Source organism: Leucopleurus acutus (assembly GCF_964270905.1).
Source record: "Leucopleurus acutus genome assembly, chromosome: 1".
NCBI lineage: Eukaryota > Metazoa > Chordata > Mammalia > Artiodactyla > Delphinidae > Leucopleurus > Leucopleurus acutus.
Genome location: NC_139142.1, coordinates 121,859,110 through 121,880,876, shown reverse-complemented (window position 1 = coordinate 121,880,876; position 21,767 = coordinate 121,859,110). Strand labels below are relative to the sequence as shown.

The following is a 21,767-nucleotide window of genomic DNA, read 5'->3' as shown; positions in this document are numbered from 1 at the left end:
TTTCCCTTCTCCCTCCTTCTCCCCACTCCCTTGCAACATCTCCTCCCTCCTGTCTCTTCTTCTTCTTCTTTTTTTTTTTTTTTGCGGTACGCGGGCCTCTCACTGCTGTGGCCTCTCCCATTGCGGAGCACAGGCTCCGGACGCGCAGGCTCAGCGGCCGTGGCTCACGGGCCCAGCCGCTCCGCGGCATGTGGGATCTTCCTGGACCGGGGCACGAACCTGTGTCCCCTGCATCGGCAGGTGGGCTCTCAACCACTGGGCCACCTGGGAAGTGCATCTTCTTGTCTCACCTCTTTCCTTATCCCCTTCCTCCTCCCCCCTCTCCCCCTCTTCTTCTCCCCCTCCTCCCTATATTCCCCTTCCTCTTTTTCATTCTTTTCTCTCCTCTCCCCCCACCCCACATAAGCGATCCCTACTCATGTATCAAATTGGTAATTATCATCAATTAGAGATTCATCTGGGCCAGTGGTTCTCAAAGTTTTCCATCTTAGGATCCGTCTAGACTCTTAAAAATTATTGAGGACCCCAAAGAGCTTTTTGTTTATATGGATTATATCTATCAGTATTTATCATATTAGAAATTCAAACTGAGAAAAATCATAAAACACAAGAATACAGAAGCACATATTCCAGTGATGATGCCTTCACCACACATCAGTAGCCTCTGGAAAACTCCTGAGAAAGTGAGTGTTTTAAAAGCCACACATATTATTATGTAATATGTATTATTATGAAAATAGTTTTGACCTTGGAGGATCCCCTGGAAGGACTCCCAGGGTCAGATCAACTTTGAAAGCAGCTTATCTGGGCTAATGAGCCCTTTTCCAGCCCCTCCCTGTGAGACCTCCTGGGGGCCATTCAGGCCCTTGTAGGGGTTTGGAAGTGGAGGAGGAAGGTAATTGAGAGAGGGGGGCTCAAGCGGAGGCTCTGGGGCAAACATATGTGGCACAGGAGGGGCCCTGCGGGCACAGAGAGGCAGTGGGAAAGGCAAGAGACCAATGGGGGCTGTGAATCACTGAAAATCTCTAGATATTTTCAGTATTTTAAAAACAAAAACAAAACCAGAAACATATAAGTAAGGCTCACCAAAAATGTCACATCTTGATTTTTTGGTTAAAAGTGGGACAAGCGAGCCTGGTAACCCTGGTCAACTCATACTAATACAAGCTCCTCTGTAAAGAGCTTTTACTATGTGCCAGGTACTATGCTAAGGCCTTTGCACATACCAACTCATGTAATCCTTGTAACAGCCTATAATGCAGTTTATTGCCTCCATTTCATAGGTGGGGAAATTGAAGTTGGGAGGGCTGAATAACTTGCTCATGGTCGCCCAGCTTCTGAGTGGCAGAGGGCGGGATTGTAACCAAATCTGACTGCACACTGCATAGGAAATTCTGTGTGGAGGTTAATTTATTCATTTGTTGTTTGATTGCACTGATAACTATTAGAGTTAACCAATGGCAGGGCCAGAGGATCTACCACTAACCCCCAAGCTACTCCAAATCTAAGAAAAAACTGTGTGCTTGCTGCTAAAATATAATGTCCAAAAAGATGAAATCATGACTCCCTTGAAAATAAAACATGAACATATATCAAAATGTTTATTTAACTTAATAATTAGTTAATAAGGGAATTCATAAGATGTCACAACCAGCTCAGCTTGACGTACAGAGATTTATATTCCCTTCGGGCAAAATTCATTTGGCTCACCATAGAGGAGTCACTGGCACTCGCACATCAGGCACTCAGTAGTGGCATTAGCCAGCTCAGCCTTTGTAAGGGGAGTTCTGTTGTTGCCACATCCTCGCTCCCTGCTGCATGGCCTCTTCATTCACGGTCCCATGGAGCAAGCACTGTGGCAGCTGTGTAAAGAAGCTCTGCGACCTCCACAGAGCACAGGAGTTTGTCCACCTGATTATTAAGAGTCTTCTCTGCAGTGGCTGCCCTTCGGAGGCGTTGACATGGGAGACGAGTATCTTCATTCTGCCTCTTCAGAGGGGTCCAGCCACATATCTCTGTCCAAGATTTCCTTGTCACCAATCTTCAAGGCCCTGACCATCCAGCCAAACCATTAGCAACTGCCCATGAATCAATGTAGATCTGTACTCTGGCCATCTCTCCCCCCAGACATAGTGTACAGTCATATATCCTGTTTGAATTTCTGCCCACTGGGAGGATTTTCCTTCACCATTGTCTTCACAGTCCCCCATGAGTGGGGCTATAATGCTCCAGCTGTCCACTTTCATGTAGTACCAGCATATCATACAGACCCATCTATAATCCAGGCTTGAGTTTTCTCCCTCAGTCAGCTGGTCATAAGCAATCCCCTGAAGGTCATAGGCATGGAACAAGAGAAGAGGCAAACAACAGGAGCTGTGTTGCAGGGGTCTGAGCCACCTACTCACAATTTACTTGTACATCATGGACCCGCCTGAGTTCAGTCTCTCATATACCATTTCCACTTGGTGAAAGATTGCTGCCGTGCACACCCAACCTTAAAATAAGGCACGTCAGACAACGTCCATATTATGAGGAGAACTCAAGCTGCATGGTCACCTCATTCAGCCTCTATGAAGACCTAGTAGCAAGCCAGAACCTGCTTCTCAAAAGGATAGTCATCTGCAGAAGAGGATGTAGATTTGCTTCACAATCCTAGAGGTCTGCACTGTAACTGTATCGGTGCTTGCCAGAGGCTCCATACAGCTTCTCTATTTGACACTTCAAGTATCATTGGACCCGCTGGATCATAAAACCCAAGTGATAAGGGCTTCCCTGGTGGCGCAGTGGTTGAGAGTCCGCCTGCCAATGCAGGGAACGCGGGTTCGTGCCCCGGTCCGGGAAGATCCCACATGCCGCGGAGCGGCTGGGCCCGTGAGCCATGGCCGCTGAGCCTGCGCGTCCGGAGCCTGTGCTCCACAACGGGAAAGGCCACAGCAGTGAGAGGCCCGCATACCGCAAAAAAAAGAAAAAAAAAAAAAAACCCAAGTGATAGAGTAGCTTGTACTGTAGCCTAGACAGCTGTAGAGCCTTCTCTTGTTCTGCTTCCCAATCCACCCGCCTGTAGATGGGTTGAGGTTGCATACTCAAATGCGTATGTTGCCTCCAAAGTGACCTACCAAGGGTTGTGCCTCTCTCTTTTTGTCGGTGATACAAGCTGCAGCAATTCATCTTCCACCCTGACGGGGATATTTCAAAATGCTCCAGACCAATGAACCCTCACAAATTTCACTGCTGGTACAATTCTATGTCAGTCTGTGTCCAATCAGGAGAAAGAAGCCATAGAGTAACATGAACAGAGAAAGATTAGTATAAGAAGTATTAACTATCATAGGGAATTGGAGTAACGGATTGGCCAGTAAAAAGTGGAGAATTCTAAGCAATATAGGGATGGTAGCTTTAAGAAGCAGCCAAAAGCTGGGTACTCCCTCAACCTCTATTGTGGTGATAATTTAACTGTACTGTGATTGCCTGTTTCTTTGTCCCATCGCTAGACTCTAGGGTCCTTGAGAGCAGGAACCACATGCCTTGTTCTCCATTATATCTCCAGTGCTAAGGGGGAGACCTACCACCCCAAAGACTAGGAGTAAATGAGTGAATGAATGAGTGAATGCAGCCAATATTGGCACTCTAGCAACCTGCAGGAGAATCATCCTGTTTCCTGCTACATATCCCAGACCCAAAGAAAAGTACCTCCCACACACACCTGGATGCTTCAGTCCAATCTGAGAAGATGCTGATAATCCTTTCAAGGGAGCCGCCAGTGGAGGGCTGTGTGTAGCCTTTGTCAACCTTTCCTAAAAAGGAGGCAAAAGTCTAGCTCAGCTTCCCAGACTGTCCCCACTGGGTTCTTAGTCCCCAAGCTGAGAGCTAAACAATAACCCCAGAAGAGTCTCACTGTGCCCCTGATTGCTACGTGAACACATGCACACAGCTGGGCCTCGTCTATTGGGGCTGGAACAGGTGTAGATGGGATTCCCATCAAAGGCTCCTCTCCGGACCTGGGAAAGCAACTGCCCGGGGCGGACCGGGCCGAGCCGAGCCAAAGCGGAGCGGGGAGGGGCGGGGCGGGGCGGGGCGCGGGCGAGCCTATAAAACAGGCCGGGTCAGGCCCCGGCAGAGGTGGAGTCATGGGGGACGCGTTCGGGGAGCGCACAGGTAGGCTGCTGACGGACTACGTGGAGTACTGCGCCAGCGAGCCCGGCACCCCCGTGCGGGCGTCGTCCACGCCCGAGGCCGCCGTGCTGCGCCCGTGGCCGCCTGGAAACAGAAGACCAACCTGCACTTCTTGTCGCAATACCGCGGCTTCCGCGGGAACCGCGTCGAGCTGGTGGCCTGGATGGCGCAGGAGCTAGTCGCCAACAACCGTGGCGGCCCCAGCTGGGGCCGCGTGGCAGCGCTCGTGACCTTCGCGGGGACGCTGCTGGAGAGGCCGCCGCGGGGGGCCCTTAGGCGTAAGAAGACGGAGAATGAAGACGTTAGCAGAGACTGCCGGTTCCTGTGGCCTTGCTGTGTGCTCAGCTCTCCGGACGGCACCGTGCCTGACTGATGGCGAACGGCGGCTGGGTGAGCGCGGCGGGCGTGGGGACCCGGGGCGGGTGGGCAGCCCGCGACGCGCCCACGCGGCCGGCGCCCGGAGGGACCCTGCGGCGCCAGCCCCGTGGGGCGTTCGTTTCAGCAGGCCTGGGACATTCGTGGTGAAGTCCGGCTTTCTCCTCTACTGGCGGAGTCAGTCACCAAAACAGGCCTAGCTAGACGGCTCTCATACTAACCGATTCTGAAACAGCAGCGCACGACTTGGGTTTGCACACTTCGGCCTTGTCCTTGACCGCCCTCGGGGTTTTAGGGTGAGCTCATGTTAGGTCTGGATGCTTTGCTTAGGTAGAAATTCCTAAAGTGGCGAAGTCAGCAACGGGTTGGCCTGGGCCAGGTGGGTTCTTTCTCCAACACTTATTAGATGCACCTTTCTCCATAGACCCCCACGGCTCTGCAAGTCAGAGCACACCAGCCTAAAACGTTAGAATGAAAAGGCAGCCCCTTGTCCAGCCCCCCCATCTCTCAGGAAGAGCTGAGGCAGAGGTCTCTGGGGGGTGGGGGGCGGTGGTTGCGCGGGCACCCCGTGGTGCTGACAACTCGAGGTTCCTTAACTGCCAATTCACTGCACCCAGCCCTCAATGGGGAGATAGCCAGGCGCCCTGGCGCGCAGCTGTAAGCCATTGATCTCTATGGTCTAGGCTAGAGCGGGAGGCCCTTGCACTGCAGCTTCTAAACTGAGCTCATGATCAGCGAGAGTCTGGCCAGCCTTCAGTAAGAGGGGAGAATGCCTCCTGGGTTCTGAGCGAGACCCCTGCTTCTTTCTTCTCCTCCTTACTGGGGTTGAATCAGCAACCGTGGTGACCCAGGCTATAGAAGAAACACAGCCAAACTATTAAAACCAACAATTAAAAAAAATCTAAGAATCTAGGGAAGACACTGCAGGAAACTTAGCCTCCTGTTTTGCAATTTCCTGGTAGACCTGTATTGATGAATTGGGTTCCATTTGTGGAGGAGAGGTAGTATTTGAATCAACCTTGACCTTGCATGAACAGTTTGAGGTGTTAACATTAATTCCATTCTTTTGGGATGGGAAGGGATCGGGAGGCGGGGTCTTCAACTATTCAGACCTGTGAACTCTCAGAACGCCACCTGAGCCGTTTTTTCTTAACAAGGCATTTGGCCCCCAAGGGCACTCCGCAATAAAGATGAAATTGATAGGGGCTCATTGTTTTTGTTCTCATCTTTTGGCTAATCACCATTGAGTAAGGAACAATCTTTTAACATCAAGAAGCAGAAATTCCACAAATGAGTAAACTAGACATGCCCACACCTCTCTCAGCTGCAGTTAAAATGCCACAGGCTGGCTTTCATGTCCCGCCCCCCCCCACCATGTTTCTGACTGGAACTGCTTGCTTTATTGTCTCAGGGGATACCTTTCAATTTCGCGATTTGTCAGTTTCCCAAAATGGCATCAGTTCCTTGCTCAGGAAAGAACATGATATAGTATTCTACCTTCCTCTCGGCTTTTGAAAGAAGTGAGTGAAAAGATGAGTATTCTTGCTCTAACTGACAAAGTTGTGTCCCCTATGACCTTCTACCCCCTATGTTAGCCTACTTCTTACAAATACTAACTCGAAGTTTCTTAATTACAAGTTACCTATTGCTCAGGATTTCTTTTTTTTTTTTTTTTTTTTTTTTTTGCGGTACGCGGGCCTCTCACTGTTGTGGCCTCTCCCGTTGCGGAGCACAGGCTCCGGACGCGCAGGCCCAGCGGCCATGGCTCACGGGCCCAGCCGCTCCGCGGCATGTGGGATCTTCCCGGACCTGGGCACGAACCCGTGTCCCCTGCATCGGCAGGCGGACTCTCAACCACTGGGCCACCAGGGAAGCCCTAGGATTTCCTTTTTTTACATTTTAAATTCAGGAGTTGTCTTAGTGTTTAATTTAGAACCTCTGGTGCATTTTATTGAGTACAGGTTTTGAGTGTTATGAAGCAATCTAGTTCTCTTCTCCCTCCCCTTATGGGATGGATTTTGTCTCTCCTTCCAACGCTCATTGCAGCCATCTTGGGAAAGACAGCTGGTCTGAGTTTTTCTCTCATACTCTACAGCAATGACCTTAATCTACTTCTGGTCAAAATTATCCTGAGATCTAAAATTCTTAACTCATTTCTACCTGCCGAACTGTGACCAGCCAAGCAAATTTGAGATGTGAAAGAACAAACCAGAGTAAACCACCTCCTGAGACATTTTTACCTGCATTCATATGAGTCCTACAGTGATTGAGCCAGCATTTTAACTCTTGACAAGTACTGAGAGATATTAGGACAAAGGCACAAATGGCTCTTCTTTAAATGGGAGACACGGGTCTAAAGGCTTTTTGCTCCAAAGAATTACAGAAGAAACTGCTTTCCATTAAATAGAAAATATGGGGCTGTTTGCTACATTTGGATAAGAGTGGATATGTATCTCTCATTTATCCATGATTTCATGTGCTACTGCTGACTAATTTATCAAGGCACTGTGTTGGGGTATAAAATGATACTACAAGTCTTCCCAGTCACAGTTTAGTTTAACAAAGAATATAATAGTAAATCCTTTTATAAGGAATTCTTTCTAAATCCTTTAAAATATAATGTCTGGGACTTCTAGGTTTTTAGAGTTAATATATTGAAATTTTATTTTTCTGACTTCAATAAATTATTAAATCTTTAAAGTTTTAATTTATGCATCTTTAAAAAAAAAACAGTTGGGGGCTTCCCTGGTGGTGCAGTGATTGAGAGTCCGCCTGCCAATGCAGGGGACACGGGTTCGCGCCCCGGTCCGGGAAGATCCCACATGCCGCGGAGCGGCTGGGCCCGTGAGCCATGGCCGCTGAGCCTGCGCTTCCGGAGGCTGCGCGTCCGGAGCCTGTGCTCCGCAACGGGAGAGGCCACAACAGTGAGAGGCCCGAGTACCGCAAAAAAACAAACAAAAAAAGTTGGTTCCGCTTGGGATTCAATAAGCCTTTATTCTTAGGAGTAACTTAATTGATGACAATTTCCTTTTTATTGTCTCTTTAAATACAACACATACAATTATTTTAAACATTTAATCAATACACAGGCACAGAACAAGTCCTTCTCTTTCACCTTCCATTCTGTAGTCAACCCATCGCTTGAAGTAGATGGAGAAAGAAAACTTTACCCTGTACCTGAGCCCTATGAATTTCAAAGACAAAAAATAGCTTAACAGGAGAGAAACATACAAATCTTATTTGATGTTAATGTTTTTTACAGGGACTTCATAGAAAAGAAGTGAAAACTCAAAGAAGCAGTAAGACTTGGGGTTTACATACCATTTTAACAAAGGGTGATAAATTGTGGAGATATGACTAAACAAAGAAAAGGGGTTTGGGCTTCCACGGGTGGTATATTGTGGGACAGTGACTAGGACTATATGGGGGAAGCTAATGGAAGATGAGGATTATTTTAGTAAAATTAATGTAGATTCATCTTGGTATTAACTCCCATCGCCAGTGATAAGAGTGTTCTCCCCTTCCTGGTACAAGAAGGCACCTTTCTCACAGGAAATTTATGCCCTGCTTTTAGGCAGCAGGGGGTCAGAGAGCCCTTCCTATATATACTATTTCTCAGTTGCCTTCAGCTAAAATAATCAGTATGCCAAAGTGGCATATTTGGGGGTAACATGTTCTGATCCCCTTCAGTGGTTAACAGTGAACACAGTTATTCTAGTGCCCGCTGGAATCTGCATCCGTCTGTCCTTCGGAGCCCACACAGACCCAACCAAGCTTGCTAGCAGCCAGGGGCAAAGCACCCGTGAGGACAGGAAGCCAGCCCAGATCTGCTTCAGCAGCATCTTCATGGCCAAAGCTGTTGCCGATGCATTAGATCAAGACTTGGACCAAAAGGAATGGATAAAATGATTCAAGATGGAAGAGGTGATGTGACCATTACAAATGGTGCTACCATTCTGAAACAAACACAAGCATTACATCCAACAGCCAGAATGCCGGTAGAGCTAAGGCTCAAGGGAAAGAAGGAAATGACACCACATCAGTGGTCATCGTTGCTGGCTCTCTCTTTGATTCCAGTACCAGGTTTTTTCAGAAATGGATTCATCACTTCCAGATCACTTTAGAAGGATTTGGAAAGGGTACTGAAATCTTGACATGCCGTGACCTGTGGAAGCGAGTGACAGAGAAGTGTTGTTAAACAGTGCAGCCACTTCACTGAGCTCAGCAGTTGTCTCTCAGTATTCAAGTCTTTCTCTTACGTGAGTGTAAATGCAGGGAGGAAAGTGATTGATCCAGCCACAGCTACTGTTGTAGATCTCAGAGATGTCAGAATAGTTAAGAAACCTGCTAATGCCCTCCAGGGTATAATGCTAAGTGAAATAAATCAGAAAGACAAATACTGTGTGATCTCTCTTACTGGTGGAATCTAAAAATAAAAACAAAAAACAAGCTCATAGATAGAGCAGGTTGGTGGTTTCCAGAGGTGGGGGTAGAGGGGTGAGAGAAATGGGTGGGTAAACTATTCTTGTTTTTTTGCTTGTTTTTAGTTTAAATAAACTGTCTTTTTTTTTTTTAAAAGGAAACTTGGTGGGACAATTGATGATTTTGTGTTGGTGGAAGGGCTGATTCTCACCCATAAGGTGACCAATTCTGACATATCCAAAGTTAAAAAGATTAAGATTGGGCTTAAAAACAGATCATGATAATCAAACAGTTGATTCTTAAGACATATGCTCTTAGTGATCTTGTATTAAATTTCCTGATCAAAATGAAGACTGTGGTAGTTAAGGACATTGAAAGAGAAAATATTGGAACCAAGCCAATTGCTCATACTGACCAACTTGACTGCTGACATGCTGGGTTTGGCTGAATGAGCTGAGGGGGTCAATTTACATGGTTCTGGCACACTGCTCAAGATCACAGGCTGTATTATCCCAGGAAGAAGTTATAGCTGTTGTTCCTGGTTCTAACACATTGGTGATTGAAGAAGCCGGGCCCTCAGTTCATGATGCCCTATGTGTTATTCATTGTTTAGTAAAGCAGAGAGCTCTAATTGCAGGAGGTAGTGCTCCAGAGATAGAGTGGGCCCTGTGGTTAACCGGATATTCATGAACATTGAGTGGTATGAAATCCTACTGCATTCATGCCTTTGCAGATGTTACTACGGAGTTCATTCCATCTACACTAGCTGAAACTGCTGGACTGAATCCCATGTCTACAGTCACAGAACTAAGAAAACCGGCATGCCAAGGAGAAAAACTATAGGCATTAATGTCCAAAAGGATGGTATTTCCAACGTTTTGGAGGAACTGGTTATTCAGCCTTCGTTGGTTTCAGTCAGTGTACTGACTCTAGCAACTGAAACTGTGTGGCCCTGCAATAAACCTTTCTCTGCTCCAAACTCTGATGTTTCAGTTTGTATTTCACTGTATGTGGGGCATATGAACTTGCATTTGGTAACAGTATGAAGTAGGACTCACTTCTTATAAAAGAAGAGTTGGGGTGGGTGTTTCAGCACTGTTTATAGATGGTCCGTTTTTTCCCAGCTAATTTGAATGTTTAGTTTGTTGACTTACCTTTTCCTCTACTAATAGCACTCTGTCTCAATTACTATATGTTTATGACATGTTTAAACATCTGGTGTTATAGTCTAATTTACCCCACCATTCTTCTTTCTCAAAAAAAAAAAAAAATCCTTGGCCATTTCTGTGAATTGTTTAAGTTGAATTCTGAAAACCAGTTTATAAAGAATCCATTAAGACATTGCTTTAGGATTTTGAATAGAATGGGATTGGATTATAAATCAATTTGGAAAAAAGTAGTAACTTTACAGTATTGTGTCTTCCCTTCTTATTTAGGTCTCTTATGGTTTTCTTCATACAGGTCCTGTGTTTTTGCCAGGAGTATTCCAACTCTTGAAGTTCTTTTGCCACTGGGAATAGAATCTGGAGAGGATGTTTTGCCTTCCCAGAGGGAGCCTGCCTTGAAGAGAAGAGCTCACAGGACAGAGGTCAGAGATTGGGGGTGGGATGGAGCATGGAGAAAAGGTTTTGATGACATGACTGAAATCTCACAGTTTGGCTGAGCCTAAAGCTTGTTGCGGCTCAAAAAATTTCCTTTTCTTAAACTGATTTTTTTTACTTTTATTTTATATTGGAGTATAGTTGATTAACAATGCTGTGTTAGTCTCAGGTGTACAGCAGAGTGATTCAGTTATATACATGTATCTACTCTTTTTCAAATTATTTTCCCATTTACATTGTTACATAATATTGAGCAGAGTTCCCTGTGCTATACAGTAGGTCCTTTTTGGGTATCTATTTTATATATAGCAGTGTATACATGTCAATCCCAAACTCCCTGATGATCCCTCTCCACCCCCCACCCTTCCCCTCTGGTGACCATTTGCTCTGTAAGTCTGTGAGTCTGTTTCTGTTTTGTAAATAAGTTCATTTGTATGATTTGTAAAAGATTTTTTATATAAGTGATATCATATGATATTTGTCTTTCCCTGTCTGACTTATTTCACTTAGTACAATAATCTCCAGGTCCATCCCTGTTGCTGCAAACGGCATTATTTCATTCTTGTTAATGGCTGAGTAATATTCCATTGTTTATATGTACCATATCTTCTTTATCCATTCTGTCGATGGACATTTGGGTTGCCTCCATGTCTTGGCTATTGTAAACATTGCTGCAGTGAACACTGAGGTGCATGAATCCTTTCAAACCATGGTTTTCTCCAGATATATGCCCAGGAGTGGAATTCCTGGATCATATGGTAGCTCTATTTTTAGTTATTTTAAGGAACCTCCGTACTATTCTCCTTAGTAGCTGTACCAATTTACATTCCTACCAATAATGTAGGAGGGTTCCCTTTTCTCCACACCCCCTCCAGCATTTATTGTTTGTAGACTTTTTGATGATGGCCATTCTGACTGGTGTGAGGTGATATCTCATTGTAGTTTTGATTTGCATTTCTCTAATAATTAGCAATGTTGAACTTCCTTTCATGTGCCTGTTGGCCATCTGTATGTCTTCTTTGGAGAAATATCTATTTAGGTCTTCTACTCATTTTTTGATTGGGTTGTTTGTCTTTTTGATATTGAGCTGCATGAGCTGTTTGTAAATTTTGGAAACCAGTCCCTTGTCGGTCACATCACTTGCTAATATTTTCTCCCATTCTGTGGGATGTCTTTTCATTTTGTTTATGGTTTACTTTGATGTGCAAGAGCTTTTGAGTTTAATTAGCTTCCATTTGTTTATTATTGTTTTTATTTCCATAACTCTGGGAGGCGGATCAAAAAAAGATGTTGCTGTGATTTATGTCAAAGTGTTCTCCCTGTGTTTTCCTTTAAGAGTTTTATAGTGCCTGGTCTTCAGTTAAGGTCTTTAATCCATTTTGAGTTTATTTAGGTCTTTAATCCATTTTGAGTTTATTTTTGTGTATGGTGTTAAAGAGTGTTCTAATTTCTTTTTTTTTTTATACATGTAGTTGTCCAGTTTTCCCAGCAGCATTTATTGAAGAGACTGTATTTCCCTCATTGTAGAGTCTTGCCTCCTGTGTCACAGATTAATTGACATAGCTGCATGTGTTTATTTCTGGGCTTTCTATCCTGTTCCATTGAACTATATTTCTATTTCTGTGCTAGTACCATAATGTTTCGATGACTATACCTTTGCAGTACAGTCTGAAGTCAGAGCGCCTAATTGCTCCAGCTCCATTTTTGCTTCTCATGATTGCTTTGGCTATTCAGGGTCTTTTGTGTCTCCATACAAATTTTAAGATTTTTTTCTTCTAGTTCTGTGAAAAATGCCATTGGTAATTTGATAGGGATTGCATTGAATCTGTAGAGTGCCCTGAGTAGTATAGTCATTGTGACAATATTGATTCTTTCAATCCAAGAACATGGTATATCTTTCCATCTGTTTGTGTCATCTTCAATTTCTTTCATCAGCATCTTATAGTTGTCAGAGTACAGGTCTTTTGTCTCCTTAGGTAGTTTTATTCCTAGCTATTTTATTCTTTTTGATGTGATGGTAAATGGGATTGTTTCTTTAATTTCTTTTTCTGATCTTTCATTGTTAGTGTATAGAAATCCAACAGATTTCTTTCCTTTTTTTTTAACATCTTTATTGGAGTATAATTGCTTTACAATGGTGTGTTAGTTTCTGCTTTATAACAAAGTGAATCAGTTATACATATACATATGTCCCCATATCTCTTCCCTCTTGCATCTCCCTCCCTCTCACCCTCCCTATCCCACCCCTCTAGGTGGTCACAAAGCACCGAGCTGATCTCCCTGTGCTATGTGGCTGCTTCCCACTAGCTATCTATTTTATGTTTGGTAGTGTATATATGTCCATGCCACTCTCTCACTTTGTCCCAGCTTACCCTTCCCCCTCCCCGTACCCTCAAGTCCATTCTCTAGTAGGTCTGCATCTTTATTCCCATCTTCCCCCTAGGTTCTTCTGACCATTTTTTTTTCTTCTTCTTTTTTTTTGGATTCCATATATATGTGTTAGCATATGGTATTTGTCTTTCTCTTTCTGACTTACTTCACTCTGTATGACAGTCTCTCGGTCCATCCACCTCACTACAAATAACTCAGTTTCATTCCATTTTATGGCTGAGTAATATTCCATTGTATATAGGTGCCACATCTTCTTTTTTTGTTGTTAACATCTTTATTGGGGTATAATTGCTTTACAATGGTGTGTTAGTTTCTGCTTTATAACAAAGTGAATCAGTCATACATAAACATATGTTCCCATATGTCTTCCCTCTTGCGTCTCCCTCCCTCCCACCCTCCCTATCCCACCCCTCCAGGCTGTCACAAAGCACCGAGCCAATATCCCTGTGCCATGCGGCTGCTTCCCACTAGCTATCTACCTTACTACGTTTGTTAGTGTGTATATGCCCATGACTCTCTCTCGCCCTGTCACAGCTCACCCTTCCCCCTCCCCATAACCTCAAGTCCGTTCTCTAGGAGGTCTGCATCTTTATTCCTGCTTTACCCCTAGGTTCTTCATGACATTTTTTTTCTTAAATTCCATATATATGTGTTAGCATACGGTATTTGTCTTTTTCTTTCTGACTTACTTCACTCTGTATGACAGACTCTAGGTCTATCCACCTCATTACAAATAGCTCAATTTCGTTTCTTTTTATGGCTGAGTAATATTCCATTGTATATATGTGCCACATCTTCTTTATCCATTCATCTGATGATGGGCACTTAGGTTGTTTCCATCTCCGGGCTATTGTAAATAGAGCTGCAATGAACATTTTGGTACATGACTCTTTTTGAATTTTGGTTTTCTCAGGGTATATGCCCAGTACTGGGATTGCTGGGTCATATTGTAGTTCTATATGTAGTTTTTTAAGGAACCTCCCTCCATACTGTTCTCCATAATGGCTGTACCAATTCACATTCCCACCAGCAGTGCAAGAGTGTTCCCTTTTCTCCACACCCTCTCCAGCATTTGTTGTTTCTAGATTTTTTGATGATGGCCATGCTGACTGGTGTGAGATGATATCTCATTGTAGTTTTGATTTGCATTTCTCTAATGATTAATGATGTTGAGCATTCTTCCATGTGTTTGTTGGCAATCTGTATATCTTCTTTGGAGAAATGTCTATTTAGGTCTTCTGCCCATTTTTGGATTGGGTTGTTTTATTTTTTTGTTATTGAGCTGCATGAGCAGCTCATAAAATTTGGAGATTAATCCTTTGTCAGTTGCTTCATTTGCAAATATTTTCTCCCATTCCAAGGGTTGTCTTTGGGTCTTGTTTATGGTTTCCTTTGCTGTGCAAAAGCTTTGAAGGTTCATTAGGTTCCATTTGTTTATTTTTGTTTTTATTTCCATTTCTCTAGCAGGTGAGTCAAAAAGGATCTTGCTGTGATTTATGTCATAGAGTGTTCTGCCTATGTTTTCCTCTAAGAATTTTATAGTGTCTGGCCTTACATTTAGGTCTTTAATCCATTTTGAGCTTATTTTTGTGTATGGTGTTAGGGATTGATCTAATCTCATACTTTTACATGTACCTGTCCAGTTTTCACAGCACCACTTATTGAAGAGGCTGTCATTTCTCCACTGTACATTCCTGCCTCCTTTATCAAAGATAAGGTGACCATATGTGCGTGGGTTTATCTCTGGGCTTTGTATTCTGTTCCATTGATCTATATTTCTGTTTTTGTGCCGGTACCATACTGTCTTGATTACTGTAGATTTGTAGTATAGTCTGAAGTCAGGGAGCCTGATTCCTCCAGCTGGGTTTTTCGTTGTCAAGATTGTGTTTCCATACAAATTGTGAAAAAATTTTTTCTAGTTCTGTGAAAAATGCCAGTGGTAGTTTGATAGGGATTGCATTGAATCTGTAGATTGCTTTGGGTACTAGAGTCATTTTCACAATGTTGATTCTTCCAATCCAAGAACATGGTATATCTCTCCATCTATTTGTATCATCTTTAATTTCTTTCATAAGTGTCTTATAATTTTCTGCATACAGGTCTTTTGTCTCCTTAGGTAGGTTTATCCTAGATATTTTATTCTGTTTGTTGCAGTGGTAAATGGGAGTGTTTTCTTGATTTCACCTTCAGATTTTTCATCACTACTGTATAAGAATGCCGGAGATTTCTGTGCATTAATTTTGTATCCTGCTACTTTACCAAATTCATTGATTAGCTCTAGTAGTTTTCTGGTAGCATCTTTAGGATTCTCTATGTATAGTATCATGTCATCTGCAAACAGTGACAGTTTTACTTCTTTTCAGATTTGGATTCCTTTTATTTCCTTTTCTTCTCTGATTTCTGTGGCTAAAACCTCCAAAACTATGTTGAATAAGAGTGGTGAGAGTGGGCAACCTTGTCTTGTTCCTGATCTTTGTGGAAATGGTTTCCGTTTTTCACCATCAAGGACGATGTTGGCTGTGGGTTTGTCATATATGGCCTTTATTATGTTGAGGAAAGTTCCCTCTGTGCCTACTTTCTGCAGGGTTTTTATCATAAATGGGTGTTGAATTTTGTCAAAGGCTTTCTCTGCATCTACTGAGATGACCATATGGTTTTTCTCCTTCAGTTTGTTAATATGGTGTATCACATTGATTGATTTGCATATATTGAAAAATCCTTGCATTCCTGTAATAAACCCCATTTGATCATGGTGTATGATCCTTTTAATGTGCTATTGGATTCTGTTTGTGAGTTTTGTTTTTTGCGGAACACGGGCCTCTCACTGTTGTGGCCTCTCCCATTGAAGAGCACAGTCTCCGGTCGTGCAGGCTCAGTAGCCATGGCTCGCGGGCCCAGCCGCTCCACGGCATGTGGGATCTTCCCGGACTGGGGTACGATCCCGTGTCCCGTGCGTCAGTAGGCGGACTCTAAGCCACTGTGCTGCCAGGGAAGCCCCCTGTTTGCTAGTATTTTGTTGAGGATTTTTTAATCTATGTTCATCAGTGATATTGGCCTGTAGTTTTCTTTCTTTGTGACATCCTTGTGTGGTTTTGGTATCAGGGTGATGGTGGCCTCATAGAATGAGTTTGGGAGTGTTCCTCCCTCTGCTATATTTTGGAAGTTTGAGAAGGATAGGTGTTAGCTCTTCTCTAAATGTTTGATAGAATTTGCCTGTGAATCCATCTGGTCCTGGGCTTTTGTTTGTTGGAAGAATTTTAATCACATTTTCAATTTCAGAGCTCGTGATTGGTCTGTTAATTTTTTCCTATCTTCCTGATTCAGTCTCGGCAGGTTGTGCATTTTTAAGAATTTGTGCATTTCTTCCAGTTGTCCATTTAATTGGCATAGAGTTGCTTGTAGTAATCTCTCATGATCTTTTGTATTTCTGCAGTGTCAGTTGTTACTTCTCCTTTTTCATTTCTAATTCTGTTGATTTGAGTCTCCTCCCTTTTTTTCTTCATGAATTTGGCTAACGGTTTATCAATTTTGTTTATCTTCTCAAAGAACCAGCTTTTCGTTTTACTGAATTTTGCTATCATTTCTTTTTCATTTATTTCTGATCTGATCTTTATGATTTCTTTCCTTCTGCTAAATTTGTTTTGTTGTTGTTGTTGTTGTTCTTTTCTCTAATTGCTTTAGGTGCAAGGTTAGGTTGTTTATTCAAGATGTTTCCTGTTTCTTAAGGTAGGATTGTACTGCTATAAACTTCTCTCTTAGAACTGCTTTTGCTGCATCCCATAGGTTTTGGGTCATCGTGTCTCCATTGTCATTTGTTTCTAGGTATTTTTTTTATTTCCTCTTTGGTTTCTTCAGTGATCACTTCATTATTAAGTAGTGTATTGTTTAGCCTCCATGTATTTGTAATTTTTACAGATCTTATCCTGTAATTGATATCTAGTCTCATAGTGTTATGGTCAGAAAAGATACTTGATACAATTTCAGGTTTCTTAAATTTACCAAGGCTTGCTTTGTGACCCTAGATATGATCTAGCCTGGACAATGTTCCATGAGCACTTGAGAAAAATGTGTATTCTGTTGTTTCTGGATGGAATGTCCTATGAATATCAATTAAGTCCATATTGTTTAATATATCATTTAAAGTTTGTGTTTCCTTATTTATTTCATTTTGGATGATCTGTCCATTGGTGAAAGTGGGGTGTTAAAGTCCCCTACTATGAATGTGTTACTTTCGATTTCCCTTTTTATGGCTGTTAGTATTTGCCTTATGTATTGAGGTGCTCCTATGTTGGGTGCATAAATATTTACAATTGTTATATCTTCTTCTTGGATCAATCCCTTGATCATTATGTAGTGTCCTTCTTTGTCTCTTCTCATAGTCTTTATTTTAAAGTCTATTTTGTCTGATATGAGAATTGCTACTCCAGCTTTCTTTTGCTTTCCATTTGCATGGAATATCTTTTTCCATCCCCTCACATTCAGTCTGTATGTGTCCCTAGGTCTGAAGTGGGTCTCTTGTAGACAGCATATATATGGGTCTTCTTTTTGTATGCATTCAACCAGTCTATGTCTTTTGGTGGAAGCATTTAATCTATTTACATTTAAGGTAATTATCGATATGTATGTTCCTATTCCCATTTTCTTAATTGTTTTGGGTTTGTTATTTTAGGTCTTCTCTTTCTCTTGTGTTTCTTGCCTAGAGAAGATCTTTTAGCATTTGTTGTAAAGCTGGTTTGGTGGTGCTGAACTCTCTCAGCTTTTGCTTGTCTGTAAAGGTTTTAATTTCTCTGTCAAATCTGAATGAGATCCTTGCTGGGTAGAGTAATCTTGGTTGTAGGTTTTTCTCCTTCATCACTTTAAGTATGTCCTGCCAGTCCGTTCAGGGTTGCAGAGTTTCTTCTGAAAGATCAGCTGTTAACCTAATGGGGATTCCCTTGTTGCTTTTAATATGTTTTCTTTGTATTTAATTTTTGACAGTTTGATTAATATGTGTCTTGGCGTGTTTATCCTTGGATTTATCCTGTATGGGACTCTGTGCTTCCTGGACTTGATTAACTATTTCCTTTCCCATATTAGGGAAATTTTCAACTATAATCTCTTCAAATATTTTCTCAGTCCCTTTCTTTTTCCCTTCTTCTTCTGGAACCCCTATAATTCGAATGTTGGTGCGTTTAATGTTGTCCCAGAGGTCTCTGAGTCTGTCCTTGGTTCTTTTCAGTCTTTTTTCTTTATATTGCTCTGTTTTAGTTATTTCCACTATTCTATCTTCTCCATTCTTCTGCTATTGATCCCTTCTTGAGTATTTTTAATTTCATTTATTGTGTTGTTCATTGTTGCTTGTTTCATCTTTAGTTCTTCTAGGTCCTTGTTAAATGTTTCTTGAATTTTCTCTATTCTATTTCCAAGATTTTGCTTCATCTTTACTATCATTATTCTGAATTCTTTTTCAGGTAGACTGCCTATTTCCTCTTCATTTGTTAGGTCTGGTGGGTTTTTATCTTGCTCCTTCATCTGCTGTGTGTTTTTTTGTCTGCTTATTTTGCTTATCTTACTGTGTTTGGGGTCTCCTTTTTGCAGGCTGCAGGTTCATAGTTCCCGTTGTTTTTGGTGTCTGTCCCCAGTGGCTAAAGTTGGTTCAGTGGGTTGTGTAGGCTTCCTGGTGGAGGGTACTAGTGCCTGTGTTCTGGTGGATGAGGCTGGATCTTGTGTTTCTGGTGGGCAGGTCCACGTTTGGTGGTGTGTTTTGGGGTGTCTGTGGACTTATTATGATTTTAGGCAGCCTCTCTGCTAATGGGTGGGGTTGTGTTCCTGTCTTGCTAGTTGTTTGGTATAAGGTGTCCTGCACTGTAGCTTGCTGGTCAATGAGTGAAGCTGGGTGTTGGTGTTGAGATGGAGATCTCTGGGAGATTTTCGCCATTTGATATTATGTGGAGCTGGGAGGTCTCTTGTGGACCAGTGTCCTGAAGTTGTCTCTCCCTCCTCACAGGCACAGCACTGACTCCTGGCTGCAGCAGCACCAAGAGCCTTTCATCCACACAGCTCAGAATAAAAGGGAGAAAAAGTAGGAAGGAAGGAAGGGAGGAAGGATAAAAGAAAATAAAATAAAGGTAAAATAAAGTTATTAAAATAAATAAATAAGAAAAAATTTTTTTAAAGTAAAAACAAAAAATGGACGGATAGAACCCTAGGACAAATGGTGAAAGCAAAGCTATACAGACAAAACCTCACACAGAAGCATACACATACACACTCAAAAAGAGAGGAAAAGGGGAGAAAATAATCTGTCTTGCTCCCAAAGTCCACCTCCTCAGTTTGGGATGATTCGTTGTCTATTCAGGTATTCCACAGATGCAGGGTACAAGTTGATTTTGGAGATTTAATCTGCTGCTCCTGAGGCTGCTGGGAGAGATTTCCCTTTCTCTTCTTTGTTTGCATAGCTTCCGTGGCTTAGCTTTGGATTTGGCCCCGTCTCTGCGTGTAGGTCGCTGGAGGGCGTCTGTTCTTCGCTCATACAGGACGGAGTTAAAGGCGTCACTCATTGGGGGCTCTGGCTCACTCAGCCCGGGGGGAGGGAGGGGTACAGCGTGCTGGGCGAGCCTTTGGCAGCAGTGGCCAGCGTGACTTTGCACCACCCTGAGTCGTGCCGTGCGTTCTCCCGGGGAAGTTGGGCTGCACAGCCTCCCCGGAAGGGAGGTGTGGAGAGTGAACTGTGCTTGCACACAGGCTTCTTGGTGGCAGTAGCAGCAGCCTTAGCGTCTCATGCCCGTCTCTGGGGTGCGTGCTGTTAGCCATGGCTTGGGCCCGTCTCTGGAGCTCCTTTTAGCAGCGCTCTTAATCCCCTCTTCTCGCGCATCAGGAAACAAAGAGGGAAGAAAAAGTCTCTTGCCCCTTCGGCAGGTCCAGACTTTTTCCCGGACTCCCTCCCAGCTATCCGAGGTGCAGTAACCCTTTCAGGCTGTGTTCTCTCACCAGCCTCAGCTCCCAGCCCCACCCTCCCCGGCGGGTGAGCAGACTAGCCTCTCGGGCTGGTGAGTGCTGGTTGGCACCGATCCTCTGTGCCAGAATCTCTCTGCTTTGCCGTCCGCACCCCTGTTGCTGCGCTCTCCTCCGCGGCTCCAAAGCTCCCCCGCTCCACCACCCGCAGTCTCCGCCCGCGAAGGGGCTTCTAATGTGTGGAAACCTTTCCTCCTTCACGGCTCCCTCCCACTGGTGCAGGTCCCGTCCCTATCCTTTTGTCTCTGTTGATTCTTTTTTCTTTTGCCCTACCCAGGTACGTGGGGAGTTTCTTGCCTTTTGGGAGGTCTGAGGTCTTCTGCCAGCGTTCAGTAGGTGTTCTGTAGGAGTTGTTCCACGTATAGATGTATTTCTGATGTGTCTGTGGGGAGGAAGGTGATCTCCGCGTCTTACTCTTCCGTCATCTTCTCTCAAAACCCTGGATAATATATGTTGACCTATGACTATATCTACTTGTTTTCAATTGGTACTCATTTAAGTGCAAACACACCTGAGAGATCTACATTTTTTTTTACTCCCCTCCACCACATTTTTTGTTTTTGATGTCGTATTTTACACCATGTTTATCCCTTAACTGTTTACTGTAGTTATAATTGCTTTTACATTTTTTTTGTCTTTTAGTCTTCAGGCTGGCTTCTTTAAGTGGTTGATCCTCAGTCCTTGCTCTATATTTGCCTTTCCTATTGGTATTTTCCCTTTCCTCTGGATTCTTCTTTTCATGTAGAGAGGGCCCTTTAACACTTCTTTAACAGTAGATTTAGTATTGATAAACTCCTTTAGTTTTTGCTTGTCTGTGAAGTTCTTTATCTCTCCTATTCTAAATGATAATTTTGCTGGGTAGAGTATTGTAGGTTGCAGATTTTTCCCTTTCTGCACTTGAATATATCATGCCCCTCCCTTCTGGACTGCAGTGTTTCTGCAGATAAGTCAACTGATAGCCTTCTAGCAGGGGTGGTTCTCTTGTGTATGACTCTTTGTTTTTCTCTTGCTGACTTTAGAATTCTCTTTTTAGCTTTAACTTTTGCCATTTTAATTATGATATACCTTGGTGTGGGTCTGTTTGGATTCATCTTGTTTGGGACCCTCTGTGCTTCCTGTACCTGATATCTATTTCCTTCTTCAGGTTTGGGAAGTTTTCAGCCATAATTTCCTCAAATACATTTTCAATCCCTTCTGTCTCTCTTCTCCTTTTGGGACCCCTATAATGCACGTGTTCGTATGCTTAATGTTTCCCAGAGATCTCTTAAATTGTTTTCATTTTTTTTATTTTCTTTTTGTTGTTCTGATTAGGTGATTTCCATTATTCTGTCTTTCAGATAATTTATGCATACTTCTGTATCACTTAGTCTGCTATTCATTCCTTCTAGTGTGTTTTTTATTCCAGCTATTGAATTCTTCATTTCTGATTGGGTCTTTTTTATATTTTCCAGTTCCTTGTTAAATTTTTCACTGTGTACATCTATTCTTCTGTCTAATTCAGTTAACATTTTTATTACCAATGCTTTGAATTCTTTATCTGGTAAATTATTTATTTCTGTTTCATTGTTTTTTTCAAGGGTTTTCTCTTGCTCTTTCAATTGAGAGCAATTCCTCTGCCTTTCCGTTTTGCTTAACTTTCTCTGCCTCTATGAATTTAGGTGAAACAGTTACCTATTTCATCTTGAAGGGGTGTTATTAAGTGGGAGTGTCCCTGTACAGACTGTGTGTGCCCAATGCCTTTGATGGGAGAGCTGGATTAGACATGGATGCGTGCTCCCACTTTCCTCAGGGTGTGCTGGCAGCTATCACCTT

At 43.0% G+C, this 21,767-nt stretch overlaps 1 protein-coding gene and 2 pseudogenes across 3 annotated transcripts; all 3 read left to right on the top strand.

Annotated features, from left to right (window-relative positions):
- Positions 1–638: 638 nt before the first annotated feature.
- BCL2L10 (BCL2 like 10) lies at positions 639–6,681 on the top strand (the record flags this gene model as incomplete). Its single annotated transcript, XM_082837222.1, is given in 8 exon segments — positions 639–683; positions 3,932–4,107; positions 4,109–4,245; positions 4,248–4,493; positions 4,496–4,539; positions 4,543–4,563; positions 6,559–6,618; positions 6,622–6,681. Coding segments are annotated over 8 exon segments (789 nt in total).
- Positions 6,682–7,901: 1,220 nt separating this feature from the next.
- On the top strand, positions 7,902–8,985 carry LOC309960431 (T-complex protein 1 subunit delta-like; annotated as a pseudogene). Its single transcript has 2 exons — positions 7,902–7,922; positions 8,239–8,985. The product of its transcript is annotated as a T-complex protein 1 subunit delta-like (transcript).
- Positions 8,986–9,042: 57 nt separating this feature from the next.
- Positions 9,043–10,016, top strand: LOC309960424 (T-complex protein 1 subunit delta-like; annotated as a pseudogene). Its single transcript has one exon. The product of its transcript is annotated as a T-complex protein 1 subunit delta-like (transcript).
- Positions 10,017–21,767: the final 11,751 nt, after the last annotated feature.